This window comes from Perca fluviatilis, chromosome 18 (genome assembly GCF_010015445.1).
Source record: "Perca fluviatilis chromosome 18, GENO_Pfluv_1.0, whole genome shotgun sequence".
Lineage (NCBI taxonomy): Eukaryota > Metazoa > Chordata > Actinopteri > Perciformes > Percidae > Perca > Perca fluviatilis.
In genome coordinates, this window is record NC_053129.1 from 1,619,817 (window position 1) to 1,642,637 (window position 22,821).

The window sequence follows — 22,821 nt, forward strand, 5'->3', positions numbered from 1 at the left end:
TTCTGACTTTAAACTCTTCCGTAGAAGTCTAACGTAATACAGTTGAGAGTAAACAGGATGTAGAGCTCACAGTTGTGCATGAAAGCCATTAGTTGGCAGGACTCTGTGAAGCTGAATACTGTACTTACTTCTGACTGTTTACTGTGGCCACTAAGAAGTGTGTCCTTCCATCGTTGTATTGTTTCTTGTGTGATTTAACTCGTGTGCCTCTGGCGTTCATCACCACGGCTCCATTCTCCAGGGAGATGCTGAACTCATCAGACTGAAGTTGGAGAAAACAAGGTTATACCTTTTACATAGCAGCACAACTACAAATGATTAAAAAAAGCATACAAGATCAGTTCTTGATTTGTCTTTTTTTTTATGAATATCTGTTTTGACCCCAAATTCAGTAACATTTTATAATAATGGTACAGGAATTATCATGAATTCATTCATGCAGTACTTTATGAGCTATCAGTAATGTACAAGGATCAATAGTATCTCATGCATGACTTTATGCAGGAACAATATGTTAACTCTGTTGTTGTCTTCGGGTCAAACTTGACCCGTTTTCAAAGTGTCTATTTCAGAGTCTATTTTTGTTTATTTTTAACCGAATTACCCACAAATAACACGAATGGCTCCATAAAACACTCTTCACAAGTAAAATTGAGGATTTGTTTACTACTTTCGTTGACTTTTGGGTGTTTTATTCAATTTTATAGCATCATCCTGACTAAACTTTGACAGTCTGTGATTATCCATCAACATCCTCTGATCTTAAATATTAGTCAAAATAATTCAATTTCTGCTTTTTTAACACAAAAATTACATATAATTCCATATAAATGATGTTTATTGACCATTAACCCCCCCAAAAAGTGTAAAACTAGAGGTAATAAGTTGGTGTTAGTGGTGTATATAGGCTACTGGTGGTAGTGGAAAAAGTGTTCAAAAATATAACATGCACGCGCACGCACACACACACACACACACACGCGCATGCACGCACGCACGCACGCACGCACGCACGCACGCACGCACGTTAGTCTGATAGACTGATAGTTCATGAAGTACTAAATGAGTGAATTCATGCTTTTTCATGCATGGATTCATGCTAATTCATGTACCATTATTATAAAGTGTTACCCCAAATTCTTCAAAACTGCACGAAAAACTGATTTCCCACCCAACCAATTGCAATTTTGCATTTTTTTAATTTTTTAAATGTATCTTAAAAAAAAAATAAAATAGGGCATACCCCGTCACTCAGATAGAACAGGAGTCCGCCGGGCTGCAGCGTTCTGAAGTTGAGTCCTCCCTCAAAGTTGTCGAAGGGTGAAATCTTTGCTGTGGATCCCAGGTAGCTCTCTCCGGTGAAATAGGCTTTACGGGACATCTGTCACAATACAAACACATCTCACTTCCATCAGCTTACAGTACAGTAATCCCCCAGTGGGAATATCAGTTGACTCATGTGAAAGCTGTTGAACTAGAACAGCCAGTTATTGTCTCTCAATTTAGACTGAAAGAGCATGTTTAGATGTGTGTTTTACTGATTGTGAGACACATTTGGTATTGATTTCCAGAGGGACCTACGCAGTGCATTATCACTGAGAGTGTGTGAACTGTTGGAGGGAGCACTCACAAAGGACTCCTCAGGGCAGCCGCTGCTGATGCCGATGGTGCCAGGCTCCTCCAGCAGATTGAAGTCTTTTTTCTGGAACTGGAAACCTTTCACACAGCCTTTCAGACTGACGACAGCAGACAGCTCAGGCCTGTGGTGATACACATACTGTCACCATCTTATAGTGAAATTCTAAGCTGCACTAGACAAGGAATAGATAGTTTTCCCCCAGTGTATTGCTAGAATGGTGGCCCACTGGGCCTAAGTTGCCCCCCTACCAGGCCCTAAGCCACTGGGAATTATTTTATAATATATTTTAAGATGTTTTTAAAACGGTTGGAAACTTAGACATAGTCATATTTTCAAATCTCCAGTTAGTTTTTAGCACTGACTCAATGTAGGGCCCTATGGAATCTGTCTTATAGCTCTTTTAAATTCTCAGTCTGTGACTGGCCCCAGCTGGGCCCTAGTCGAAAAAAAAAGAAGACACTTTCCACAAGACTAAACAACTTTTTTTGGGGAAAACCCTGAAATCCATTCCTGATGATATTTACGTACTTATACTTAAAGGTCCCATGGCATGAAAATTTCACTTTATGAGTTATTTTAACATTAATATGAGTTCCCCCAGCCTGTCTATGGTCCCCCAGTGGCTAGAAATGGTGATAGGTGTAAACCGAGCCCTGGGTATCCTGTTCTGCCTTTGAGAAAATGAAAGCTCAGATGAGACATTTTGGAATCTGCTTGTTATGAGGTCATAACAAGCAAGGTTACCTCCCCTTTCTCTGCTTTGCCCGCCCAGAGAATTTGGCCAACCCATGAGAGAGAGACATCATGGCTTTCAAACGAGAAAAGTGGCAGTTGGTCAAGGCCACACCCCCACCATCCACCTTGCCCCTCCCACTCTCCTCCTCAATAGCTTCAGACACAGAAATGGCACATCCTAAGGAAAGCTCATTGTAGGACTGGCTCTAGTGGCTGTAGTTCTGCACCAAGGCTGAATTTCGGGAAAGAGACTTCAGATACAGTATTAGGGGACCACTAAGGTCTATATAAAAGAGACTTCAGATACAGTATTAGGGGACCACTAAGGTCTATATAAAAGAGACTTCAGATACAGTATTAGGGGACCACTAAGGTCTATATAAAAGAGACTTCAGATACAGTATTAGGGGACCACTAAGGTCTATATAAAAGAGACTTCAGATACAGTATTAGGGGACCACTAAGGTCTATATAAAAGAGACTTCAGATACAGTATTAGGGGACCACTAAGGTCTATATAAAAGAGACTTCAGATACAGTATTAGGGGACCACTAAGGGCTATATAAAAGAGACTTCAGATACAGTATTAGGGGACCACTAAGGTCTATATAAAAGAGACTTCAGATACAGTATTAGGGGACCACTAAGGGCTATATAAAAGCATCCAAAGAGCACCATGTCATGGGACCTTTAAAGGGTAACTACCGTTTAATTAGCAATTTGCTACAACCTGGCACAAGACATCTATTAATGATTTTTGTGCACTGTCCCTCTTACAATGGGAACAGCAATCTTTGCCATGGTTGTGGTTTTCAGTTGTAGTCTTTTTCCTGTTGTGTTAATTCATTCCTTGTTTCCTTGTTGTTTACAGCCTCATGTGTTCTCTGTTGTGTTTTAACGCTTCATGCTTCAGTTTCCTGTTTTTACTTTGTAGGGTCTGTTTCTCCTGTGTCATGTCTTGTCTTACTTCCTGCCTTGTGTATTTCCCCCTTCTGTGATTGTCTGCCCTGCCCTGGTGTGTTCCACTTGGTCATCAGCCCTCATGTCACCTGTCCCTCGTTACTTCCCTCGTTACCTTATGTATTTAGTCTCTGTGCTTTCTTTGCCTCTTGTCGGTTCATCGCCGTTCCTCCCAGTGTCATTCTCTGTGTCTTTGTGGTTTTCTAAGTAGTTTTTGGATTTTGCGTCGGACTCCTTTTGCCAGCCTGTCTGCCTCAGGACACCTTCTGTTGTAATCCTTTTTTATGTTAATAAAACCTCTAAACATTTTTACTGCCTCCTCGCCTCCACACTCTGCACTTTTGGGTCCAAGCCTGCTATTCCCTAGACGTGACAGATGTTTGAATGACAACTGTTTACATAAACGTTAAAGTTAAAGCAATTTAATAAGGTGATACAGTGGGAGAGAAATCTATGACTGCAGCTTCAACAGCAGTGAGCAGCTGTCTCCTCCAGAGAAGTTGGACTCTTGCAAAAATGAAATATGTCGCTCTCAGCTGCCAGTTCCTATATCAAATCTGTGGGTTTCTTGCAACCAAATTGTCAAAAAAAAAATAACGTGGATGGTTCTATACAACGCTTTTCGTAAGTAAAATAAAGGATCAGTTTTATTCAATTTTATAAAATTTGAAAAAATAAGATAAAAGAACGTTGATGTTTTTGACAGAAAAAATCTACAAAAACGGCAAAAAATTTACAGAAATTTTGGAATTTTTTTTTGAATTTTAAATTTTGACCCCAAAAAACTAAAAGTTGCAAGGTTGACAGGAAGACGACACAAGGGTGAAAATGTATTTAACTTACCTGGATTTGAGAATGCTGGAGGGAGCTCCACCTATGTAGATATCTGAGAAAGGAAGCGTGGTTTTTGGATTCTCCATAGATTTGACATGGCTCTTGTCCACCAGTAGGATAACCTTCTTTGACTGATGGTAGATCACTGACACCTGTGCAGAACAGGACAGTTACAGCAACACGTGACTCATTGGTGAGGTTCAAGTTGTAACTGGAGAAGAGGGAATCTACCTCATGGTATCGTGCATCATTTATTTGCAGCTTGGGTAAGTTATTCTCCAAAAGTTCTGGCCCTTTGCTGAAGCCAAAGTCGTACATTAGGCGCAGGAAGCCATTCTTTATCTCTAAAAGGAAGAATTTGTCCTGAAACAAAGAAGTTAAAATAGATTAGGGTTTGCCTGTGACATTTCAGCTACAAAAACTTAAATATGCTTCATAATTTTTATTGTGTCAAAAAAAAAGGAAATGTGATATTAACATGAGAGGTACTGTATATGTGGTGGTAAATATTATTTTGTTGAGAAGTTATACTTATGCTTATATTTCAGTGTGAAAAGGGTTTTATGGGTTTTATTTCTCAGTGGGGTACATTGGCGGGTCTAGTGGGGGGGAAAGGGTGGCCAGGGGTGGCCCCCTCTGCTCCTCTAACTGTTACAAAAATAACACAATTACTGTAAAGTGTTCTGTACAGTGTATCCTTTTTGCTTTAACGCAGTAATATAACGCATTACTAATAAAATGTCAGTAATATTATACCCGTAGCAATCTCAGTAACAGCAGTTACTACGCATTTTAACCCGACATTTAATTGTGTTTGGTTTTTTAAGAATTGTTAAGGGTTGGTGGTATGTAACTCTTTTTAATTATGGTTTTAATGACTTTCTGATCTTTTGCACCTTAGAATGCACAGCATTACACAATGCATTACTTATGTATTTAACTATTTATTCATTTTTCTACCGCATTTGGTACCCCTAAAATCGCATGGGGCCCCAGCCTGGCCCCTCTATTTGAAATGGTCCAGATTGCCACTGGTGGTGCTCAGCCTCTTAGGTTTACATTTGTTCCATACACACACCCCATACACACATCACATACCATCTTTTCCATTCATTATACCTTGAAGTGGACACTTAATATTTAAAAAAATCTTTTTATGGGTTTGTTTACGTTAAAGAAAACTAAAGAAAACTTTGAAAAAAGGTATTTAGGTCTTTAATGTGAGTTTAAAGATAAAGTCGTCAGACTTACCTCATTGACCATGAGGAAAAGGACACCATTGTTTGCGACAGTTCGCACTGAAATATCAAATCTGGTGACAACACCAAATTTGCCCCTCCTCTCGATATTGTTGATGAGTGCGTAGCCCGTTCCATCAAACAGGTAGCTAGCAATACGGCTCTGGGAAAATGCCAACTTGTACCTGAGAATAGCGGGAGAAATGTCATTTGATACATTTTAAACAGTCTATAGATTAAGAATGAAGGTCACATCTGGTTCAGATACATGCTTTATAAGTCAACACAAGAAATTAGAAGGCTAGGAACCAAATGGGAAAAATGGGCAACTCCTACGGGCGCCATGACCCCCAGGGACCCCAAGAAGTCTTGATTGGTAGCTCATTTGTAAGGGAATTTGCACCACTACAGTATAGTATTAATTAGGGATGAACAAATAATTGTTTTCAAATCGAAATCGCGATTTGAACGAATGCGATTAGCTTATCGTGAAGCACTGTCCGGTCCCGCTCCTGTGTTTGTTTTGAGTTCCTTTTATGTTTTCCACTTCCTGTTTTATTTTGATTCTCACCGTCTTGTCTCATTTCAGTTCTGTTCACTTCCTGGTCCTTGTCTGCCTTCCTGCCTGCAAAATTACGAATCCCACTATGGCCACGCCAAGACCCATAGGCGTGGCCATAGTGGTCGATTGGTTGGGGTTAGGCATTTGACCTTGAGTGGTTAAGGTTAGGATAGCTGATTGGTCAGAGGATAGGACCTGAACAAGGTCAGATTTGTTTTTCACGCTCCTGTTGTGTTCCTTAACCCCCTGATGTAGCAAAGTAGACACGGTTCTTGTTTTCAGTTATTTTTTACCTCTTTTGAAGAGTGGGTTGTCTTCTATTTTATTTAAATTTTTGAGGGGGACAATTCTACATCTGCTAAATACTGGGAGTGGGGGACATATCCCCTGCATCCCCCTTGAAATCTACGCCTATGGCAGTGCAAAAACATAATGCCAGTGAGTGATTGGTGGGGAGAGGGGGCCCTATAAAAGGTTAATTTACTCATGCATAGTGTTCTGTACCTGGAGCACGGTGTTGACGTGATGACATCCATTTTGTGAGTCTCTTTGAAATTGTATAGACTGATCACGTCGTTGTTCAGTGAACCCAACTCGATGCAGCCCACAAAAGGTGCTAGACTCAGCGGAGGTGGAAGCTAGTACATTTACAAAGACAAACACATGCCATCATTTAGGAAAAACTGATGATTAGATATGGATTTACTTGTGTCAAGGACTGTGTGTAGGTAAAAGGCATTACCCTGACATCTGCTGGGACGCCGCCAACAAAGAACACTATATCTTTGGGGTCGATGTCAAACAGCAAGTCGGTGCCTGGAGCTTCGCCTTTCTGGATGAACTTCTGCTCGTCTGTGGAGCTCTGGCTGGGGATGGTCAGGAAGACTTTTCCATGTCTGCCCAACCTGCAAGCAAAGAGCACAAAGGAGCATGGGTAATCAAACGATCTGGCTGACACTCCAGAGCGTCCCTTTTATTTAACCCCTTTATTTTAGTTGATTGCAGTATTGAAATTTCAAATTCATAGTTCATAGTTAGGCCGACCTTACACCAAACGACTTTTCAAGCTATTCCACTGTCGCAGACTATTTTCCGATATTGGAATGAAATCCTGAGAGTCTTGCTAGAGTTGGGGCGCGCTCCGGTCGTCTCAATCGTTTGGTGTAAGGTGGTCATAAAACTCAGCCAGAGTTAGTCTTTTCCCGTCTTGACGTTACAACAAAATCCAACATGTTTGATGTTATTGTAAGTTTTAAGTCTTGGTAGTGAAGTTAAATCATGTGAACGTTGTCAACAACCAATGAGTGCGCTCCCTCCAGCACCAAACAGGAAGCAGCAAACAGCTGGAGCCAGTGTTGTTTATGGTTGCTATGGCGCCGCGTTAAGCTACACACTAAAGAGGGAAATTTACAGATTTTCAACCCTTCTGAAGCGTGTCATCTAACGGGAGTTTTACCAGCAGATAAACTCAGACCTCCGGGTACTGGAGACATTCATCTGCATGTACGGCAGAACAGAAAATCTGCAAACTTTACCTTAAATTACCAGCTAACGCTAGCAGTAGCTAGCTAGCTTGGTTAATTTTTTCAAAACAAATCTTTTTTCATGTAATCTTGCAATCTATGACCCTGCAAGAACCCCAGTCTTTACATATTATGAAAGTCTTTAACATTAGTGGTATTGTGAGACGGTGTCAGACCGCAGTCTGTTCAGAGTCTGTTCAGAGTCTTCTAGTGTCTGGTAGGCTTTACTTTAAAAAGTCATTCATGTATAAAGTTCATGAACAGATATTACCTCTCTACTCTGATGTAGTTGAAGACTGCGGGCCATTGGCTGACAGGCTTGGAACCTAATGGGATCTCAACATCTTCCCCCCCGAGGTTGTACACGTACACCAGGTTGTCATTCTTGATAGCCAGTCCCATGTAATCCTTCCTACCCTGTGAGAAAAAACAGCAGAACAACCTCATGGTCAGTGTTCATTTTCCCATCACGGCCCCGAGTACCACTGTGGAATCATTTTCGAAACAGGGACATGCCCTGCGTTCCAATACCCATACTACCATACTCTTTACTATGCCAAAAATATATTTAATATGTCCCAATACTAGGGTTTGTCCTAATCAGCTTTTTTGGTCCCCGATCCCGATCCAGTTTTTTTAATATTGAAAATCTGCCGATACCGAGTCCCGATCCGATACTTATATTTGCTCAGATAATAGAGCTGCACACCGTTCTTTTGTTTACAAAAACAATTAATTAAACAAAGTAACCAAAATACGTCCTAAGCTTAACCCTTGTTTTGTCCTCCCATGTAAAAATTGAAAATTAAGATTTTTTGTTGTCTCTTTTCAACATTTTTTTTTTTCAACATAAGGATTAATACAGTACATTTAACTTAGTGCAGCGAATGAGTCCTTTATCTCATCACCAAAATAGTTCTGTTTAGGATCCCAGCAAACCCCCAACCAAAAAAGAAAGTTCAAGTTCAGCCTCTTGCGCTTGATAGTCAATCTTTGATTTTCTGTGTTCAACTGCGTCTCCAGGGAATAACAGCCTGTAAGCGTGGTTAAGAAGCGTGGAGAATTGGAGTAATCCGCTTCTGTGACTAAGACTTTTGTACTTGTTACCAAGGACTGGCAAGCTACGAGACACTCTCAGGACAGACACTTGGTTTGAAAGTGCCGGCATCAAGGCAGTCTGATGGTGTGTCTGTGGCGCAGCCAGGCGTGTGTGATTAAAGGCGGCGATCATTACAAGCTGATGTAAATGATCAGAATAAGTTAATCAAGGTGAATGCCGATCCCTGATCAGTTAAAAAATGCCCATATCAGCTCTGAACCGAAACTCACGTTCAGAATTGGGACATCCCTACCCAGTAAATAGCAGAATGTCCTACTGAACCAGATGGATTTTGCTGTATTTCTGGCTATTCTGACCCACAATCCTTTGCGCAGCATATATCGGCAAGAGGGTCAAATTTTAAGGCGCAATGGCAAGAAAAAGTAGTATGTCCCAATTACATGCATACTTCATACAAACGTAAGTACTTTGTAAGGGCAGCTGCAAAACATACTAGAAGTAAAAAAAAAAAAGAAGTATGTGAATTGGAACTCAGCCAAAATAATATTTCATGTTATTTAACCTTAAAATATAGTGGTTTGAAATACATAAACATCCTTCATTTGAGACTAGCTCCAGAGCTCATGCTGAGGCTATTATTTCACACTGAAAACACCACTGCATAGTTTACAGTGGCAGCGAAATCACTAACGTGTCATTAAAGGGAACAGAGAGGCCTCACATTGGGTAGCTGCACTGTGCTGGGCGCGGGCTAACGGTATTTATGTTAATGAACTCTAACTTTGAAGGCACACACACATGCACTATTGTCACAGCGTCTCTCGGAGACCTTTTGAAAAGGGGCAACTATGCACTTTCAAAGCCTGTTGTTCCTGCCTCCGTGATCACAACAAACTATTCATGTCCACAAGCTACTCCCTGCCTTTCATCTTTGCCCCAGGCCCCTGGGTGCAAGCTTGTGAAGTTTCAGCAGTAGATGTGGGCCGCATACCCACCATGAAATCTCCTTTCTAACTAGCAGCTATTCCGCACATACAACAGCAAAGAACGGCCAGGTTGTACAGTTCTTGAGAGGTGTGAAATGTATATGCCTAGTTGTTTCCCACAAGTGCTTTTACTTGGTGTAATGGCTCCCATCTGTATCCACTTAGCATACCATGCTTTATAGTAACTGATTACTGGCAAAGCAACCGCATATGTTTTCCATGGTTTGCTCACATTTCTGTCTCCCAGGTATAGGATGAAACGGTCCTCTATGGGATCCTTGTCAGGGTCCACTCTCATGAACAAGCTGATGGACGTCACTGTCTTCAGATCTTCCAGGTTGCTGGGAGGATGAACCTCCACTGAGGACTGACCGTTGAACTTCATGGACACTTGGACCTGGGGCAGAAAACAAACCAGAAAGACTGAGCCATACATTTCAAATTTATGGCACAGAAATATATGCAAATAAGCCTCCCTGTTAGCTTTTAGCATCTTATTACTATTTGGTCCGAGTCCTCGGATATTAATGAAGGACATTTATCAGACACTAAGATCCATGCTGTGGTCATAAGTCTGCATGTGTACTTGGTGACAGCAGCAGAACGATGGCTTTAGATGGGAAATTCATCACATTGTTTTTCTTGTTATATTTTAAAGAAAGAAATGCAAAGAGGCGGAGAGTTATTATAAGTATAGTGTCTGGCAGTAAACAGAAGGAAGTTCACACATGCTAATGTCACAAATATAATATCCAGAAAGAAGAGGATTAGATGTATTTCAGGCTAACGTTACTTGTATGGGGGGCAGGGGGGCTTCAGTGCTCTTAAAGTGAAACTACACTAATTTTCAAAATTCATACATGCTATGGTCTAAGACAGTCAAAAAACACTAGTAAACATTAACAACTCTAGTTGAGTATAGTGTGGAAGTATATTTTCGGTTTCAATAGAAAAAAGAAAACAATTAATTGTCTATGGAGCAGCTCCACACTTTAGACTAGAGACGAACAGATATCTGTCAGTGCAATATGTACAGTAAAAAAAGCTTCGGAAATGCAAAGTTGAAGGCTTCCTAAAAGTAATTTGTTAAGTTGCTACATTTAAAAATATTGAAAATTTCCGTAAATAAGCTATGAGGAGTTTTGTGCAATCTGGTCTGTGTGTGGTAAGTAAATGGGACAGTTCTAAAACTAACTGTCCTTAGTCATCCATATTGTAAGCAACTAACTTTCTTGGCCACACTCCTGGCTTGGGCTATAAGCTCTCTGATCCTCATGATGTTGGTGGTCACGTTGTTGACGGGCTTCTTCTGCTCGACCACCTTCAGCTTGTCCAGCAGCTTAGGAACGAGAACATTCAGGTTGTCCACTAAAAAAGTACATAGAATGAGACGAAAACTAGAATTAAACGTGAAAGTGAACATCAGTTGTTCTGTTATATATATATATATATATATATATATATATATATATATATATATATATATATATATATATATATATATAGGGCTGTCAAAATTAACGCGTTAATTTTTGCGTTAAATTTTAATATTTAACTCGTTAAAAAAAATTAACGAAATTAACGCAGCTGTGTTTGTTTACTTCATGTGGCGGCTGAGAAACGTAATACGTCTCCATAAGAGCAGGCGGCGCTACTCTAGGAGGGATTTACCTGATTGAAGTAGGCCTACGGGCCAGTCAAGAGTTGAAACATGGACCAGTAAGATCCCAAAAGAGAAAAAAGATGATGTGTTAGAATCCAGAAATGAATGAGCACGGGCTATAAACGGGACCGAGTACTAGTTCCGACATGTTGTCTCGTCAGGAGAGATGCGCCACCGTAAGTCTGCTTTGTTTCGCTACATGCGCCGTGCTGTGCTGCCGATATGTACGTGCGCGATTTGTTTGCTTGATAACTGTTACGTTGGTCACGCTGATAAAACCTTATTTGCTGTCTGATGTTTAACGCTGTCACTCGATGGTATCCGTGACTATATTCCAGTAAATGTTTGAAATTGGTGCGTCTCACTGTCACACAAGCTACTTCCTGGTGCGGTGCTGGAAGGGAAATGTAGTCAATCGCTTTACATTGGTAATGGATTGCTGTGCACAGCGTCGCTATCTAAAACTACACTCAATGTTTTCACTTTAGGCCAACATACACCTTTGTGGTTTTGGCTTACTGGTTTAATGTGTAACATTGATATTGATATTGATGTGCATTTCTGTGTTTAGATATATGTGCTTTGCTTAGTCATTCAGATTAAACACTATGTATATTATAATATTTCTGATATTAAGTACTGCCTAGATTGTAATTTATATTCTCTCTCTCTCTCTCTCTCTCTCTCTCTCTCTCTCTCTATATATATATATATATAATATATATATATATATATATATATATATATATATATATATATATATATATATATATATATATATTATTCAGAATATGATATATTAGGTATGTGGCTAATATTGGGGGTGGTGACAAAAATCTGCTCTCAAGTCGGACAGTTTCTAGCCGTTTCAGCAGCCTTCAGCAGGACTAAATAAGCCAAATTGTTGCTGCTGTTGTTCTGAAAAATATTAAACATTCTGAACTTAGCAGAACATTTCCTTGTTTGTTTTTTTCTTCATATTTGCAAAGTTAAGTGATTTAGCATTTAAATATCCATTACTACAAGCTTCAGTCTCAATTTAAAAATGCGATTAATCGCAATTAACTACAGCAAATTGTGCGATTAATTAGTTAATTTTTTTTAATCGATTGACAGCCCTAATATATATATATATATATATATATATATATATATATATATATATATATATATATATATATATATATATATATATATATATATATGGTCCTCCAGGTTACATTATCTGTGTTCTTTACATCTCTCCATTAGCTTCCAGCGTGTTTTAGAATTGATTTTTACAGCCTCCCCAATAATCAAAACTGGCCAGTGCAACCCCGTATGTTTTATTCCTTTCTGATTTTACTGTATGTTTTATTCTTTTCTGATTTAAAGATGCAGTAGGTAAGTCTTATAAAACTAACTTTCTGTCATATTTGCTGAAACTGACCCTATGATCCAGTAGAACTACATGAATTATGTAATATAAAAAAATACAGCTCCTCTGGCACCTCCTACAGCCTGTAGTGCGATTGGCAAAATTCCACCGCTCCCGGTTGATTTTCTCCAATCAGGGCCACAGGGGGTGTCTATCTGCCTGTCAATCACTGCTCAGGCACGCACACGCATATAAGAGCGTTCTCCCCTCCCCCCTCCCTGCGCACGAGCTGCAGAAAGGTTTCCCAAAACTCGGGTGAATATTGGAGTGGCTATTCAGATATTCAGGGATTTTAAAGATCTGAAGAACGATGCAGATGTAGCCACATTTCTTCTCGACAGGTAACATAATTACCATGAATGATTTATCTTTCACTTGGTTATTAGTAGTCAAAGTCCACAAAGCTAGGTTGGTGAGGATGATAGTAACGTTAGCACAGTGGTCGGTCTGATATGATGCTGAAATGGCTAATGCTAGCCTGCTAGTTAGCATCGTTTTACGGTTGGTGAGTAAAGTTAACATTGTGTTAGTGTTTAGTTATTGAAAATGTTGTCGGCCGGCAGTTCTGTCAAACTCCCTTGTGTGGGAGGGGCTTAGGAGACGGTTTGGGCTGCAGCAGAAAGGGGGGAGGGTCTGAGAAGTTGTCCATGTTCAAATTTGTTGGCAAAGTCCTGGATCTTCACAATCTTACCTACAGCAGCTTTAATACCTGTCAAAAGTTTGGACATACTTACCCAAACAAGTATATGAGAAAACGTGTCTAAACCTTTGACTGGTACTGTATATGTTATGTTTTACTGTTGTTACTTCATGTAAAGCACTGGTTGCTGCAAATCGCTATATAAATAAATGCTGATTGATTGATTGATTGAAATGGTATTAAAAATAGTGATTTCCCACTGAGGACCTTAAAAATATGAATGTATGTGCTGTGAACATTGCACCACTTATGATACCTGCTTCTCCGGCAGACTGGATGGCCTGCTCATAAGCAGCTGTGGAGTATTCGTTGTTCCTCATGTTGTTGGCCCACTCCTCCACCTTGCTGCTGATGGGGGTGATGGTTTGAAGGACCTCTGCTGAGCGGTTGAGAGTCCCCTCAGCCACCTCCAGGGTAAACTCCAGTCGACGTGGTGTTCTATCTGTAAATGGATGCAGAGGGGGACTGTCATTGAAACACAATGCTTCAAATGGTCAGTTTATCTAAATGAACAAAAACTGGCACATAGCATATCTTACGCTTTAATTCAAACATTAAAAGAAATGTTCGACAGGAACTACACTTGTTGACACGGAAATAAAGGCAGCACAGAAAATCATTGGCTGAGGGGAGAGCTCCCACTGCCTCAAAAAGGCCAAAACCATCCTGCAGGACTCATCACACCCCGGTCACACACTGTTTGAACTACTGCCGTCAGGCAGGAGATACAGGTCCATGAAATCGAGAACAAACAGACTACGAAACAGCTTTTATCCAACAGCCGTAAGTGCATTGAATAATGCTGCTAAGGTATAGTTTCCACCACTGATCTATATGTCAATAGGGCTAAGTGGAATTTTTAAAAATGGATGCCTGTATGAATGTGCTTTTAGTAATTTTGCAGTAGTAGCATTTTTTATTTATGTATTTATTTAGGCATATATTACCTCATAGATGTTTGGCACTGACAAGGCCTGCACTTAATTTCGTTGTATCTGTTAACATGACAATAAAGATATTCTTTTCTAAATTGCTGACGCTTTCCTCCCTCTCTCTACTTCTCTTCATAGTTTCATCTACCAACCCTTATAGAGCTGGCTCAGGTTTGTCTTGGACCAGCTAATAGTTATGCTGCTATAGATTTAGACTGCCGGGGGACTTCCTTTGACACACTGAGCTCCTCTTTCTTTCCATCCATGAGCATTCATGTCCCAGAAATGCTTGTGACTGCTTCCGTGGTCCTGCTCAACGCCCTGCTACGCCCTGCACTGCTACTACTATTATTTGTAGTCATAGTTCTATTATCTTTATTAGTACTATAATTGCTACTGTTCATCATACATACTGCTATAATTATTATGAAACATATTTCTCTATATCTGTAATAGAGCTGTCAGTCTTCCTCTATAATACCATTCAAATTTCATTTGTTATTTTTTTTAAATATTCAAATAATATTCAAATATTTAATGCTAAAATGCAGCCTGTTATTAATATGTACTACACTTTTCAGGCTTTCAATGCCACTATAAGCATGTGGTTGTTGTTACATGTTCTGTCCACTAGAGGGACTTCCAACATCAGCCTGGCCTTAAAGGGGATCTACGTTCATCTACGGCGCATTGCATTTCTGGCACGCTGCTCTCTGTTTACATTATTCCACCACGAGCACACAGCAACAAACACAAATCAACAGAGAACTCTGTAACGAAACGTTATCTAACAAGTGTAGCTAGCTTGGTTAGCACAATGACATCATGTTAGAAAGCACAGCCGAAACGATTTTATCATAAAGTAAAGTAACAATAGTGTTAGCCACGATGCTAATGGTGCTGTCACTACTATATTAGTAATTTATAAGCAACCTGTTTCTTGCAGATTGTCATGTTACTGAGAATACAGCTGTTAGAAGGTAATCTATGAAGTGGAAGCTAACTCTGACAGCTGTAGGGCAGCCAACATTAACTTTAGCTGTCTCCATGAAGCTCCCAGCTAAGCTCCTATAACTCGCGACACAATTAGGAAACCAGAACGAGCTAACTAATGATAACATAAGTATTTTGGCTCGGTGGATGTCGATTTCAAAGTCATGTTAAAACTATTTCCCATCCTTCTTCCGATTTTCAGCCTGTCACTCCCCCCTGTACTAACGTTACTTGATATGTAACGTTAGCTCACAATGCCTTGTGTTTCTCACTGCCGTAAATAATTGTTCATCAGACGTGACATGAGAAGAGGGTGTTAAGCTAACGTTAGCCAACCTATTTATATAAAAAAAATCACATTCAAATAGTATTGATTTTTTTACTATTCGAATTATATTCGATTTTTGGAATTTGTTCAAACGGTCCTAATCAGTATCAGTCCAGCAGCGTCAGATGCTGCCCACCAAGAGCCGGGGTCTGTCCGTGGTTTCTTCCTGTTTAAAGGAAGTCTTTCCTCGCCACTGTCGCACCAAACGCTCGCTCGTGGGAAATTGTTGGGTCTTTGTAAATTATAGTGTGGTCTAGACCTACTCTATCTGTAACGTGTCCTGAGATAACTCCTGTTGTGATTTGACACTACAAATACAACTGAATTGAAAATTGAATTGAATTGACAGCAAAATGTCAGACTGTTACTTCAAAACAACCACGTATTGTCTTACCTGGATGAATTCCACTGATATCCTCCACTATTTCTGCAAGTTTTTTGTGGTTTTGGTCCATGGTCTCTTTGGTCTCCTCGATGTATTTCAGCTTGTCAATCACTTCAGCTTCAACCTCTATCACAGGGAGATACATTAAATGTCAAAGGGACATTGGACAGTGCACATGTTGCAATTAAAACAAGTATCTGGTATTTAATTCAGTGACAGCCCCATACCAATTTGTTCTGAACGTAATGAAACCGACTCCTTGAAAACGTTGTCGCTCTTTGTTACCAGGTACCCGAGCTGCATATTGATCCCAGCGATGGCCTGAAACACAGAACACATAACTAAGCTACAGCATGTTGACAGGTATTACAGCAAGGGTGTCAAACTCAATTTCACTAAGGGCCAGACTGGAAAATGAGAATCCCGTCAAGGGCCAGACATGTATAGTTTATTGAAATGCTTTTATTTAACAGAAAAAGGCAAATATGTTGACTGTATTATTGCATGGCTCATATAGCTTTCTAACTTACAGTTTGGGCCTCATAAAGCCTTAAAATAGATGGATAAAGGTACTTAGCCTTCATAGAAAAAAGCGCCCAAAACATTGAAAAAATTGCTAAAAAATTTGAAAAAAACAACAAAAAGGGAGGAAAAAGCGACAATGTTGTCTTAAAAAAAGCGCCAATAATGTTGGAAAAAGCACCAAAAACGTTGCAAAAAGTGGCAAAAACATTCAAAGAAGCGTCAAAAAAGCGCCTAAAGCACATGTGTCAAACTCAAGGCCCGCGGGCACGTTCTGATCCGGCCCGCTGATCAATCTAGGTTCACAATATATTTTGGCCCACCTAGTTGTGCGCCAAAACCAAAAACATGGGAAACTGTTTTTCAACTTGCAGTTACGTGACACCCAAAGCAGAATTTGGCAAATTTGCCAACTTTGAAACTCAGAAATTCCCCCCCCAGAAGAAGCAGAGAGTTTGCATATTCAGACTGTGAAAGAGCTTGTCACTGAGTCACCTGTGTGGTAGCCTACTTAGAAAATGTAATCATCGTTTTTGCTGGATTTGGTAAATTCTAGGATGACTTTGGAACTTTTTTGCTAATTTTTTCAGGGCTTTATGTGGACCAAACTGTAAGTGAGAAGACTATATGAGGCATGCAATAATTGAGTCAAAGATATTTTACTTATTCGATGAAATAAAAGCATGTCAAACTATACATGTCTGGCCCTTGGTGTGATTCTCGCTTTCCAGTGTGGCCCTTAGTGACATTGAGTTTGACACCCCTGGCCTAAAGCATCTAACAGAATGCCAAAAACGTTGAAAAAAAATGCAAAAAACTTCGGAAAAAGCAACAAAAACTAGTTGGACCAAAATTTATTGTGAACCTAAATGAATATGCAGGCTGGATTAAAATCTGCGAGGGGCCGGATTTGGCACGTGTATTACAGCGATGTGTGCTGTGTATTTCTGTGATATGACATACATCTTCAGCTCTTTGGGATAAGTTGTGGGTCGTGAGCGAGGTGATATTGGCATCGTGGATGTATTTCACTATGTTGTTGTAGACGTTGGCAGCACTTATGGCTTTCTGCACAAAGCCATTGGCGTCGCTCTCCTTCAGGTCCCTGGTAAAGACAGGATGATAGACGTTACAGTTTCATTTCAGTGTTTCTATATGGTACGTATATATATAACAGCATCACAAATTCCCAATGCTCCTGGAAACCATATTAAATTAAAGCTGCACTAATCAATATTTCTATATTTACAATGCTAGATCAAATGACTGAATGAAATGAATGATACCCACGAGAATTATCATGCAAAAAAAAGTTATTAATCCACGGCTGAAAATAGTCTCCACAAATGCACTATGTACAGTACTCATATACAGTTATCTAAAAACTACAGTGCCCTGCTGTATTTGAATTTTAGTGAGCCGTTAACAAAAAGTACATTTCATTTTTCGCAGATTTATATTTGTCAGTGCCACAGACCAGGTAGAGAAGTCTTGAGATGGACTAATGCATTCTTTTCTTAATAGTAGTTCTAGTCATAGCTCTATTATCTTTATTGGTACTATAATTGCCACAGTTCACCATTACAACTGCCATAATTATTATGAATCACATTTCTCCATATCTGTATGTCTGTGTCTCTGTATATCTGTATCAGTGTCTCCGTGTCCAAACCGGGAGCGGCAGATGCCGCCCACCAAGAGCCTGGGTCAGTCTGAGGTTTCTGTCTGTAAAAAGGAAGTTTTTCCTCATCACTGTCGCTCCAAATGCTTGCTTGTGGGAAATTGTTGGATCTTTGGAAATTATAGAGTGTGGTGTAGACCTACTCTATCTGTAAAGTGTCCTAAGATAACTCCTGTTGTGATTTGACACTATACATTGAAATTGCTCTTTTCATGGGTCTGATTATTTGTAACTAAGAAATTGAATCCAGAATTGTGTCTCACTCCTCCAACTCGTTGGCCAGTCGGTCCAGCTCGTCAGCGTGCTCGTCTGCCCTCTGCACCAGATCTCTGTCAGCCAGCGAGAGACGCTCAGTCTTCTCCATCAGCTTTTGGCTGGCGCCATCGATCGCTGCATGGTATCCGCTCACGTTCTGTACAGATGTACACGTGCATACACAGGCAAACACACGCAAAAACACATAGTTATATAATTTACTATTTCCAAGGACATTCTACTGCTTTGCAATTGTGCCCCATTCTCAGAATCCACAAACATCTCTGTAAAGGTGCAATTCTGTGTTACATCCTCAGAAATTGATTCCTTTTACCCTGTGATTACTCAAAGTCCAGCCCGAGTATGAGAACACACACACACACACACACACACACACACACACACACACACACACACACACACACACACACACACACACACACACACACACACACACACACACACACACACACAGCGCTAACATTGTTACCTCAGGATGCTTGTAATTCCCGACAGAGTAACCCAATAGAGAGCTGCTCGACTAAAAAGGGAGAGCTGTTTGAGCACACAGTTTATTCAATCTATGGCCATCCACAAATTGCTTCCAAATCAAATTGCCCACTTTTAGAATAGAACACAGGCTGCGTCTCAGGAATCCATTTCATGAATAAATTCAATGCTATCACTGATATACAGGAGCCCCATATCACAGTCTATCATACAATCATCATACTCATGGGTCCTCCTAACAGACATGTAGGCCTCACCTGCACCATAGCATCCACCTCAGCCACAGTCCTCTCTGCTTCGGAGACGAAGCCTCTGGCGATTTCCAGTGTATCGTTGACAGCAGCGTGGTCCTCTGTCAGCCTCTGCTGCTTTGCCTGGAGGCACAATGAAATAATAATAATAATAATAGCGCCTTTCACAAAACCCCCCAAAAAAACACATTACTGGGGAAACAGAGCTAAGGGAGGTTGTAGGCTGTGGTGAAAAGGTGGTGTTCGAGGATTTAAAAAAAGAAATAAAATAAAATACAAAATATTCAAGCTTCAGAATTATGATACAGTAGAGATATATATGATATGAGAAGGGGGATCTTCACATTGCAGTAACATGTTTAGAGTCCTTGGGCCTCGGCCATTAAGACACCATTAAACACTATATTTAAGGGGAGACACTACAGGCAAATGCATCATTTTTCAATTTTTAGATTTTTGGGCTATTTTGTTTCTATAATATGTCTCTTTCAAACTAATGGAAAAAAAAACACATACAAAATATATATTTGGGTATTTATTGTACTATACGTTGTCTATTTGCGCTTGTAGGTATCTCCTAAATTAACCAAAGGTTAGCATTAGGTAATGACTTGTTTGCATATTTAAACATAAAAAAAATGTCAGAAAAATTGTAAGTAATCAACTGGGGAAGCTTCATGGTGAAATCTATTAGTTAAAATATTTTTCCTCTTTATATTAACATAGCAAATAGTTATTTTTTGGGCATTTTATGCCTGTATTGATAGGACAGCTGAAGACATGAAATGGGAGAGAGAGAGAGAGAGAGAGAGAGAGAGAGAGAGAGAGACATGAAGCAAAGTGCCACAGGATGGAGTCGAACCCGTGGCTGCTGCGTCAAGTATAAGACACAGTATATGTACTGTATCTCTGTATATGGGTGCACGCTCTACCAGGTGAGCTACCCAGGCACCCAGCCAATAGTTGTTTACTTATATATTAATGTTTTGAATGTCGAGAACAGCCCCTTTAAGTTTGTATTTTACTTTTTTAGCTTTTTAGCTTGTATTGTATTTTTTTTTTTTAATGTAATATGATACCTTAGTATTACTGTTTTTCATACCATATTGCTATTGACAGATAAGAAACTGTGACACTGGGGCGTCCTGGTGACCAAGGGGTTATAACTGCAACATCCCCGGGTTGATTCCAGCCTGGGACTGTTGTTGCATGTCTTATGCCTCTCTTTCTGTACTGTCAACAATCCAATAAAGCCCAAAATAACTGCAGAAATGGATCTACTCTACAGAAGAGTAATTTCAGGCAGACTGTGTGTGCATTGAAGGGTAGACTCCTGAAAACAAGAACAGAAAACTTTTTTCTAGGCAGTTTTGTCATTCTTTATAATAATAGGGCTTTTTATAATACCAATAATATACTGTGTAGCCCTCTGAGGAGATAGGACACGCCCGCACGTCCAAATGATGATTTAGACAACACTCCTACTCAAAAAGCGATATTACAAAATTTCATTTTAGACATTTATTTATATTTAGACATATACTCCACTACTTTTGTGAACCTAAGACTTTGGTCAAGCACCAAAACAAGTTGTCAACACATGAGTAAAAGTTTGTTTTCACAAGATTTGAGGAATTTCAAAATGCAAAGATCAACTTTTCAGCTGTAGGGCCAAAGTAATCTCTTTACACATTGCTCTAGGACAACTTTGGGTTGCACTACACAGAAAGCTGAGTTTGTTCTGAACATTTTGATAGGAAGCATATGGGTATCATTTTATATGCAAATAGCCTAAAAAGGTTTAAGACGATATGTAAAAATTGAGAAAATGCCTTTAGACTTCAAAGGGTTAATAAGCTCTTCTTATAGGAGGTATGTGACAGTAGCCACACCCCTTTAATTTGACATGCATGACTGAGAGGCGGTTTAGAACCGAGACGCCCCAACTCAAGCTAGTTTCCTATATCTGTGTCACGTGGGCCATGCCTCTTTAGGAGACTAGCAGCAGGTCCGAGTGTATTGATTCCAATGGGAGGAGTGAACGTGAACACAGATTATGAGCGATCCTTTCGCCACATAGTCACCAAAGTAGATATTGGACCCAATGCTCACAAGCCACATACCTCCAGAACATTCTGACACCAAAATGGCATTTTCAGGCGGAGCGATCAGGAGAAAATGAACTTTGTTTCTGTCTCAGGACCGATGTTCTCTGGTTCTCTGGCAACACAGAGAAGCTAACGTCAGCTAACGTTGGTGAACGCCCTAACAAAACTAATCTCCATGATGCTAAATGTGTCTTTTAGCTGTGTAAATATCTAACGTTAGCAAAAGAACGTATTAATAAATTAAACAAATATAACTTTTCATTCATCCACATGACGTTCACTACACGCTCAAACGAGGCCACGCCTCTTTAGGAGACAGGAAGTGTGTACCGTTTCATACCATTGGCGATGCTTGAAATGCGCTATCTTTAGTACAAAGGATCTTTGGTATGGCACAATGATGCGACCATTTGATTGGCTGGGTGACCCACACACCGTGGCTGCAGCTGGTGTCGACCGGTCTGCGCTGAGGCGAGGAAGAGCCCCTGGATTAGGAGAGGCTCCGTGTTTGGTTAGTGCACCACTCATGGCATTGATTTACAGCAGAGACCCTGATCATGGAGATCCCCACTCCTGATAACACACGCGCAACCAAAGAATACACAAACACAGCATTGAGCAGCAGTTGTTCCGCTGCTGGACAGCAGACCCATAATGTCAAACGGGGCATGGCGACCAGGGCTGGATCGCAACTTCCTGGATCCAAATGCCAACCACATATGTTTTTTTTTTTTACTTTTAAAACCACATTAAAAGACAGCATATGAACTCAAGGACTGGGAGACTGCCAACCATTTCCCATAGCATATGTTTTCAATTTTTTTGTTTTTTTATGTGTCTGTCTACCTGTCAGACAGCACATGGTTTTTACGACTCACTACAGCATGAACATTCAGAGGCTGGAAACTTGCCTCAGATACTGCAGGTAATCCATCACAGTGAGCATCATGCCTGATAGATTTCTAAGTTTAAAAAAAAGCAGATGCAATACAGTTAATATGCTACAATAGCTTTCTCCATTTCCACAGAGGTCAGCACTAAGAAGATGATTTGCATTTTAAAGTTTACCAAAGTTGAACTCCACTGATTCCACTGAATTACATTAATTCTTCTACAAACAGTCGTGTTAAATACTGGTGTGGCTGGGCCTTTAGGGCGCTACTTCTGTTGCCAGGGAGATTGCAAGACACTTACTAATACAGTGTGTCTACGTTATAGTAGATATATGGCAAATCCTCTTGCACAAAGGAGAGTATATTCTATATAGCTGCATATACCGTCACTTCATATCTACTGCATCTATCATACTGAATAAAGTTTTGCTGAGCAGTTTAAATGATTTTGGTTTGCTCTCGTGGATCTGGGATAGGACGAATCTCCCCTGTACAGTAATGATTCTGTGGGCTGTATCATGGGAAAATAAAGTCATGTTTCTGTGTGTAGGCTCTGGATATTATCATGGGGAAATGTTTTGTGTTGCAGCATTGCTGCTCCCCCTGTGCGGGCCTCCTCCTAATGTAACAGTGCAAAGCTCCCAC

At 40.1% G+C, this 22,821-nt stretch overlaps 1 protein-coding gene across 1 annotated transcript in view; it reads right to left on the reverse strand.

The window, feature by feature from the left end:
• lama4 (laminin, alpha 4) overlaps positions 1–22,821 on the reverse strand; it is a 55,616-nt gene that overhangs the window by 14,874 nt on the left and 17,921 nt on the right. The window contains exons 14-30 of the mRNA XM_039782072.1: positions 19,182–19,298; positions 18,423–18,571; positions 17,442–17,583; positions 16,184–16,277; positions 15,966–16,082; positions 13,575–13,760; positions 10,767–10,906; positions 9,771–9,935; positions 7,764–7,909; positions 6,712–6,874; positions 6,474–6,607; positions 5,421–5,592; positions 4,401–4,532; positions 4,179–4,321; positions 1,631–1,760; positions 1,244–1,381; positions 129–262 (exon numbers count right to left, since the gene is read on the reverse strand). Coding sequence (XP_039638006.1) covers positions 129–262; positions 1,244–1,381; positions 1,631–1,760; positions 4,179–4,321; positions 4,401–4,532; positions 5,421–5,592; positions 6,474–6,607; positions 6,712–6,874; positions 7,764–7,909; positions 9,771–9,935; positions 10,767–10,906; positions 13,575–13,760; positions 15,966–16,082; positions 16,184–16,277; positions 17,442–17,583; positions 18,423–18,571; positions 19,182–19,298 — 2,402 coding nt within the window. The remainder of the gene's footprint in view (positions 1–128; positions 263–1,243; positions 1,382–1,630; positions 1,761–4,178; positions 4,322–4,400; positions 4,533–5,420; positions 5,593–6,473; positions 6,608–6,711; positions 6,875–7,763; positions 7,910–9,770; positions 9,936–10,766; positions 10,907–13,574; positions 13,761–15,965; positions 16,083–16,183; positions 16,278–17,441; positions 17,584–18,422; positions 18,572–19,181; positions 19,299–22,821) is intronic.